An 8,822-nucleotide genomic window follows, 5' to 3' on the forward strand; every position below is an offset into this window, starting at 1 on the left:
AGGGTAAATCTGGTCCCTGTTACTCCATCTTGACTGGAATTGGAGGTCTCCCTGAAGTTATTTTGAGCAGTGATAAGTTATATACCTTCACATATTTAGGGGTGGCAACTGGTGGATTACCACTTATCTCTTTAGCTGTGCCAGGTAGGTTACATTGGATTAACCACAGCTTTTTCTAATTGTGGTATTGGGGCACCTAGCCCTCAGGATTTAGGATTCAGTAAACAGGGGTTGGGGAAAACTTTTCATATGCATATTATCCATGACATTGCCAAATAAGTTAACAACTATCTTATCGAAACTGGGACCACAAGATCCCAAAAAGTTTCTAGAAAGCAGGTTCTGGTAAATGTAAATTAATTGAATGAAAGATATTAAGATACATAAATTGTCACCAGTACCATTTGTTTAATGTTAATGAATGAAAACAGTACAGTTCCTTTTTAAAGCTAGCAGAAACCAAATAATAAAACCCAACAAAGCTCACACACACAAAAATGTAGGCCACATAGGGGGCTTCCCTTGTTGCGCAGTGGTTAAGAATCCACCTGCCAGTGCAGGGGACATGGGTTCGAGTCCTGGTCTGGGAAGATCCCACATGCCACGGAGCAGCTAAGCCCGTGTGCCACAACTACTGAGCCTGCGAGCCACAACTACTGAGCTTATGTGCCACAACTACTGAAGCCTGCACGCCTAGAGCCCGTGCTCTGCAACAAGGGAAGCCACCGCAATGAGAAGCCCGTGCACCGCAATGAAGAGTAGCCCCCGCTCGCCACAACTAGAGAAAGCCCGTGCGCAGCAACGAAGACCCAGTGCAGCCAAAAGTAAATAAATTAATTAATTAATTAAAAAATATATAGGCCACTATATCTTAAAAATGTAATTGCTAAAATCCAAAAAAAAAAAAAAAGGCAAGTTAACTCTGAAACTGTACTGTAATGTTTTGGCAGCATAACCTGGCACCTAGTATGTGCCAGGCACTATTTTAGGCACCAGGGATACAGCAGTGACCAAAATAAGCAAAAGTTCTCATAAATCCTATGTTTGACTTCATTAAGCTAATCTCATAGTTGGAGGAGACAGTCAACAAGCCAAGTTTTATAGTAGAAGTGGTAAGTTCCATGGACAAAAATAAAGGGAAGGTAGCTAGGGATTGCTGAGGGGTGGGATGGTGGATTATAGTTTTAAATAGGATGGTTTAAAAATCCTCTTGGAGAAACTGACATTTAACCAAAACTTAGGAGTGAGCCAGTGTATATCTGTGGAAGAGTGCATGTTCCCAAGAAAGGGAGCCATGAATGTCAAGCCTTCACACATAGACAACTAAGAAGATACCTAAGAGTAATAAAAGGATGTGTCCTGCCATATATTAAAATATACTATTAAATTTCTATAATCAAAACGACGTGGTCTTGACAAAAAAAAAAAAAAAAAGGAAAGAAAGTCCAGGGACTTCCCTGGTGGCGCAGTGGTTAAGAATCCGCCTGCCAATGCAGGGGACATGGGTTCAAACCCTGGTCCGGAAAGGTCCCACATGCTGAGGAGCAGCTAAGCCCACGCACTGCAACTGCTGAGCCTGCGCTCTGGAGCCTGCGAGCCACAACTACTGAGCCCACGTGCCACAACTACTGCAGCCCATGCGCCTAGAGCTCATGCTCCGCAACAAGAGAAGCCACCACAATGAGAAGCCCACACACTGCAATGAAGAGTAGCCCCCGCTCTCTGCAACTGGAGAAAGCCTGTGCATAGCAACGAAGACCCAACGCAGCCAAAAAAAATAATAATAAATAAATTTAAAAAAAGAGTAAAGAAAGTCCTGAAACAAACTCTAGTATATGTTAGAACTTATCCTATGATAAAGGAAGCATCAGACATAGTTTGTTCAATAAATGGTGCCAGAAAACTGACAGTTTTGCAGGGATGGAAAGGGAAGGGGCGGGGGAATCTTATCAGATACTAAAAATCCAAAGTGTACTAAAAAGTCAAATGTAAAATATTAAACTGTGAAATTAAAGAAATCTAGGCTTCTTTAAGCATAAAGGCAGTGGAAGAAATTGCTTTAGGAAAGAGCTCTAGTTTAACAGTAAAGTTTTTGCTTTGTCAAATGTATTCTTAAAACGTAAAAACAAGTAGGAAAGTATTTGTAATGAATAATTGACATCAGGTTAGTGGCCTTATTACCGTGTGTAAAATAGATAGCTAGTGGGAACCTGCTGCATAGCACAGGGAGCTCAGCTCGGTGCTCTGTGATGACCTAGATGGGTGGGATGGGGGGAGAGGGTGGGAGGGAGGTCCAAGAGGGAGGGGATATATGTATACATAGAGCTGATTCACTTCATTGTACAGCAGAAACTAACACAACATTGTAAAGCAACTATACTCCAATTAAAAAGAATAAAAATTAAAAATACATATTAAAAAAATCAACAAAAGAAAATCTAACAGGAAAATGGGAAATTCCCGGAAGAGATGTAATTTCCAGTAAATAGTATCAGCTAACATTTATTGCAGTACTTGCAGGTACCCTTCTGGTGTGTTAACTCATTTATTTTTCATAAAACTATAAGGTCTACTTATAGTCCAGTTTACAGATGAGGAGACAGAAGCACACCAAATTTAAATAGCTTCCTGGTATAGTAGAAGTGGTAATTGAAGGACATGGGATTTGAATCTAGGCAGCGTGGGTCTAGCTGCAGAACCCCGCTCTTAACTGCTGCTTTGGACAGCTATGCAGGGAAACATGTCTACTCTCACTAGTAATGAAAGCAGTGTACATTATTTTAGTGTATGTATCAAGGCTTTTAGAAAGATATTCCTGATTTTGGATTGTCACAAGCATTTTTCCTTTTGCTTTATTTCCTCAGCTGCAAATCATGCTACTATGGAGTCTTTAGAAATTGGAGAGAGGCTACTATCTACATCTTTTGAATTGATACACATACACTCTTTCTCTCTCCCCCTCCCCCTCCCTCCCTCCCTCCTCCTCCCTTTCTCCTCCTTCCTCCCCCTCCCCCTCCCTTCTCCCTCTCTTCTCTCCCCCGCCCCGACTCTTCTCCTAGCAATTGCCAGGCAGTTTAACTTTGACCCATCTACCTCCTTGCCCAGTTCCTAATTTTATCTGCTTATGATTCTTAAAACCTAATCTTGACCCTCTATCCCCATCAAGAAGTTACTCATCCTTCGCAGCTAATTCTTGATCCTATTTGCTCTGTTGAAGATCTCACGTTTACATCTTGGAATTGGACACCCCACCTTTACCTGTTGCAAATGTGTTAATTTGTGTTAAAATAAAGATGAATTGGCCTCATGAATCTGTTTTTCCACTGTCACACATAGTTGGAATTTAACGTCAGACTCTTGTGATAAACCAGGCAAGTTGCTTAACGTTTATATGTTTTGGTTTCCTCACATTTAAAATAAGGAAACAGATTAGACTAGTAGTATCCTAACTTTCATGTTGTATATGCTATGCAAACTTCTGTTCACTTTTTTTTTTAATTAATTAATTAATTAATTGTTTATGGCTGTGTTGGGTTTTCGCTTCTGTGCGAGGGCCCTCCCCAGTTGCGGCAAGTGGGGGCCACTCCTCATCGCGGTGCGCGGGCCTCTCATCATCGCGGCCTCTCTTGTTGCGGAGCACAGGCTCCAGGCACGCAGGCTCAGCAATTGTGGCTCACGGGCCCAGTCGCTCCGCGGCATGTGGGATCCTCCCAGACCAGGGCTTGAACCCGTGTCCCCTGCACCCGCAGGCAGACTCTCAACCACTGCGCCGCCAGGGAAGCCCCTTCTGTTCACTTTTAAGTTCACCTGGTGTTGAATATGTGGAAGAGATAAACATGGACCTTTTGGGCACTAATCCACCAAAGGGGCTTTGCAGAAGGGGCAGTGCAGTCCGTGAGCCCCTGCGGGTCTGTGCACTGCCGTGCACCACTGTATGCGAGACTCTTGCCTGGGTAGTGTTGAAACGCAGAAGTGGAAAAATAGTTTTAAGTAGGAGATAAACAATGATGTGAGTTGTTTTGAAGGATGTGGGAATAAGTTTGAAGACTGATTTTATTCAATAGAAGAGAAGAATAAATCAGGTAATAGAAGGCAGTGCTTCCTAGGCTATGACCCAGAGACTTGGTGTCATTTGCTGATTCCTGCCCCCTCAGAAGTACTGAATCGGAGTCTGGTCTCATTACAGAAACAGGATAATTTAGAGATGTTGATTTGATGTATGGGCTGGAGGAGGAGGGAGGGATGGGGAGAACTGTAGTTACTTTTTAATTCATTTTCTCTTTGGATCTTGTGTTTAAGATGACCACTTGTTATCCACGTGGATGTGTTTGTAGACAAATGAAAATAAAATCATATTGGAGGTAGACGTCTGTGCTTCTACATGGTAGTGATGGTTGAAGTGATCTGAATAGTCTACTGAGGGATGAAGTAGAAAGAAAATCACTTAGTTTTAGCACTGGACCTTGGAGATAAAATGAGACAGAGATGAAATACTCAGTGGTGTAAGCAGAACACCAGGGTAGTATATTATTAAGAAGTCAAAGAAGCATTGAAGGGCATATGTTATATTGTGTTGTCAGAGGAAAATGAGAACCAAAAAGTGGATATTGATAACCCTTGAGAATGCAGTGGTAACCACCGAGAATGCCATGAATGAGGGATGCGGTGATATAAATACCAAGTGATTTAAAAAATAGTGACTCGTACACTGAATGCTCACTAATTCTAACTTCAGTCTGTTAGAATTTATCCCTGGAGGTTTTTAAGCTAGAGCAGGGGTCAGTAAACCCTTTCTTTAAAGGGCCGGATAGTAAACACTTCAGGTTTTGCAGGCATATGGTCTCTGTTATGACTACTAACTCTGCTAGAGGGTGAAACTAGACTTGGACAATATGTAAACAGATAGGTGTGGGTGTTTCCAATAAAACTTTATTTACAAAAACAGCTGTTGGACCATAGTTTGCCCACCCTTGAGCTTGAGGAAACTCTGCTTTCCAGCATGTTTTCTGTATTCTTCCATTCTGTTTGGTTTAAGATTTAAATTAACATTGGCAAATTTATTTCTGATTAAAATGATTAAAATTAAATATTAGTAATGAAGCTTGAAAAAAATCTAGCAGGAATTACTATTTTGTTGGATCTTATACATTTTCGTAAACTTGACTAAGCACCACCCTTTCTGTGCCCTCAGATATGTGATTGTAGAATTGAAATAGGGACATTTGCTTTCCCTGGCCCTGTGTTCCCTCCTTTCCCCCAAATATAAAGACTAGTTCAGTGTTGTTTGATTTGATTTTTTCCCTTATTATTTTGCTAGTTTTAATAACAATTTGCTTTTACTTTTTCAGTCTCGGAGAAACCTGTGTGAAGAGGCTTTGTTAAAAATTAAAGGCGTTATTAGCTTTACTTTTCAAATGGCTGTTCAAAGATGTGTGGTGCGAATCCGTTCAGATCTGAAAGCAGAGGTTGGTATTTTAAATGGCTAAATATGCTTGAGGTTACGGGTAAACACATCAGTGTTCAAAATTGTTGTCTTTTTATCCTGGCCTAGGCTTTGGCATCAGCAATAGCATCAACCAAGGTTATGAAGGCTCAGCAAGTTGTGAAAAGCGAAAGTGGAGAAGAGGTAAAAGCTCTATTTAGTTTACTTTATGCTTGACTCCCTCTTGATTATCCCTTGTGGCCAGCAGATTGCTAGTATTTCTAGACTAATAGCTGCTGAGTATATAGCGATGTGGCTGAGTCAGATTATCCTAATGTTTCTTGGTTAACAGTTAATGCTTTTAGAAATATGGAGAGATCTTTGGCGGATTTCAGAATCTCTCAGACTCTGTTCTTGATCTCAGTGGAGATGTCTTGCTGATTTTATGTGGAAATAAAGGATATGTGGTTTCCTTGCATTGGTTTTTAAATACTTTCTAACCCTTAATTGGTTTTGCCAGTCCAAAAATAAAGATCCAATCCCACTGTTGGGCAAGTATATATAGTGATAATCTTTGCATCTTGCTACTCTTCCCACTAGCTTTGTGATAGGGAAAAGGAATCTATATGGCTTTAGCTCCTTTGAGTTTCCATAGAAAGGAGGTTCATTGGGCCTTCAGGGCCCCCTAGCAGCCAGATGCTTGTTTTTGTCATCTTTAAATAGAGGTTGAACATTTATTCCTGGAGCCTCAGGAGAAAAGCATCAGAATTTTCGTGTGTACTTCTTCCTTCTTCTATGTGCTTACATAGTGCTCAACAATTGGGCCTACCTTCATAGAAGAGGATACTCTTTAAAGGAATATAGCCTCTGAGAATAAATATGGTGATTAGAATGAGAAGTAAAGCTGACTTTTAACGTATGACATGTACCTATATCAATTAGGTTGACTTTGTAACAACTCTTAACATGCTCTCTGCATCAGATGCTGGTCCCATTCCAAGACACGCCTGTGGAAGTAGAACAGAACACAGAGCTGCCCGACTACCTGCCTGAGGACGAGAGTCCCACAAAGGAGCAGGACAAAGCAGTGTCCCGGGTGGGCTCACACCCAGAGGGTGGAGCTAGCTGGCTGAGCACAGCTGCAAACTTTTTATCCAGATCGTTCTACTGGTGACTTCAGTTTGGGGCTCAAGGACTGTGTGAACGAACAAGGGGCCAGTTTTCCATTGTTGTGGTGAACTGTCAAGTGCAATTTGCGATAAGTTATCATGAAAAGTTTCTAGATTACATGATTAAGAATGCTGCATTTTACATTTTACTGGACATTTTACCCCGCTAAGTGGTAAAAAGGACAGAGGCTACAGGTGGAATTGCTTTGTTTATGAAGGTGTTTTGGTTTTGTTTTCCTTTGTTTAAATTGCCTCACTTTTTAAAAAATATGGGTCCACTGTTAAACCAAACATGTATTTGTGCAGCTTTACATTTTATTTTACACAAAGCACGTGATTAGGAAAACTTGTTTTCTCAAGCCTCAGGACCTATCTGAAGAGAAGTTTGTTTGTTTTTTTTTAGCTCAAGTTGTGCATGAATTACTGAACACTTTTCTCTGCCTTTTCTCGTGAAAGATACTTGCTTTGGTACTCTTTCTTTCTCGTGAAAGATACTTGCTTTGAAAGCATTTCTCATAATTCCCCTTTTGTGCCTTTTTTATTTTGCCAACCATGTTTATAGAAAGGACGTTACTAGTGACATTTTGTGAATTAAAACATATTCCTTGCAACGTAACAAACCCCTAAAAATACAACTCTACAAAAACTTGGCAATCTTATTTGTTATAATTTTTAAAAGATTAACACAAAATCAGTCGAGAAGGAAACATGTATATCAGCAAAGTGTTATTGGAGACTATTTGAATGTGACCAAACGTGGTTCTCGTTGACTACTGTTCAGTTTGGTTTATATCAGCTCTTGAGAATTATGTCCACCCTAATATTCGGAGTGACTGTAAATGGTCTCTAGGCCTTACTTTGTGATTACACACTATCCCCTGCTAAGAAAAAAAAAAAAAATTGCTTGGCAGATGCCTATTCAGTAGGTGTTTCCTCGTATTGCCTTTTGTGAACTTATTATGAACATGCAGTCATATTGAATGAAAAGAAGAAAGACTCAAATTATTGCTTATAAAGAAACAAAGCCAGCATTTGTCCGTCCACTTAAACTTTCTGCCAGAAAAAAACAGGACTTCAGCAAAGGTAAGATAAATAAATATAAATATATATACATATATATTTTTGGTATAGATTTAAGAGCTAATTACATACATGTAATGATTTATTAAATTTCTGAAATATTTGGCAACAAAAAATTTTCTTTTGGAAATCCAACTAACTCCAGATAAAGTTTAATGCTAATATGATTAAAAATGAATAGGAGGAAATCGAAAACTTTTTTCATCAACATGTAGAGCTGCTATTTTACTCCTTGGAGAATGTGAAGTGAAAATTGGACCCTGGAGGGTTTCCTTGCAATGAAAATTGCTTCTCTTTTAGAGAAAACTAAAAGCATCCAGTGTCACTGGAGAAGAATTATTGTAAAATAGTTTGCCAACAAGAATCTTGAGTTCAAGAACATTGTGACCTTATGGAGGGAGGGGTGTTGAGGGTATGGAGAGTAATATTTTTTCACCTGGGCTCTGATTCAGGTGATGCGCACAACTGAAAATATAAGCTTTCAGGGCATGTATTACTTTAAATGCATAGTACAACTTGCTGCCAGACCAGATGTGTTGAAAAAAAAAAAACAAAACAAAACCACCTCCTTTCTATAGCCATTGAAACAAAGTTTACTGTTCTAACAGGTTTGTATTTTATTTTGCATTGCCACACATCTGCTTATTTAAAAAACGACATCCTTTTGATAGTAATTGTTCAGCACAAGTAGGTATTACAGCTTGATGTTTGTGTGTTCTAATTCTCAGTGTTCTTTGATTCCAGGTCTTATATATAGAGCAGTTAAGGCAACTGTAACAGCATTTTTTTGAAATATATTGTAAAATAATAAAAGGTAACATAATTAAAATTGAATGGATATTGCATTTTTGTGGTATAAGCATTACTGATTTCGCGAAAGCCTGTTTGTATCCACACTGCCCGGCACCTTCTCCTCACTCCCTGCAAGTGCGTTACCCGACTCATTCCCGGGCATCTTCCATTCGTCTCCTTCCCAGCACCACACCTGCTTCTTCCTGGCTTTGGATCAGTGCCCCTGTACGTATATGCGTTGCAGTGTTTATCGCGTTAGATTAAAATTATATTTACCAGTGTCTGTCCCCTCCTTGGCTCTTTGAGAACCGAGGAAGTCTGTAGCAGCACCTGGCTAGTATTTAGTGCACAAATATTTT

At 39.9% G+C, this 8,822-nt stretch overlaps 1 protein-coding gene across 1 annotated transcript in view; it reads left to right on the plus strand.

Annotated features, from left to right (window-relative positions):
• Positions 1–8,516, plus strand: part of ARMC1 (armadillo repeat containing 1) — a 35,001-nt gene extending 26,485 nt beyond the window's left edge. Inside the window, exons 5-7 of the mRNA XM_082364863.1 lie at positions 5,349–5,465; positions 5,552–5,626; positions 6,405–8,516. Of these exons, the coding sequence (XP_082220989.1) occupies positions 5,349–5,465; positions 5,552–5,626; positions 6,405–6,596 (384 nt within the window). The 3' untranslated portion in view covers positions 6,597–8,516. The remainder of the gene's footprint in view (positions 1–5,348; positions 5,466–5,551; positions 5,627–6,404) is intronic.
• Positions 8,517–8,822: the final 306 nt, after the last annotated feature.

This window comes from Balaenoptera borealis (genome assembly GCF_965194805.1).
Source record: "Balaenoptera borealis genome assembly, chromosome: 17".
In the NCBI taxonomy this organism is placed as follows: domain Eukaryota; kingdom Metazoa; phylum Chordata; class Mammalia; order Artiodactyla; family Balaenopteridae; genus Balaenoptera; species Balaenoptera borealis.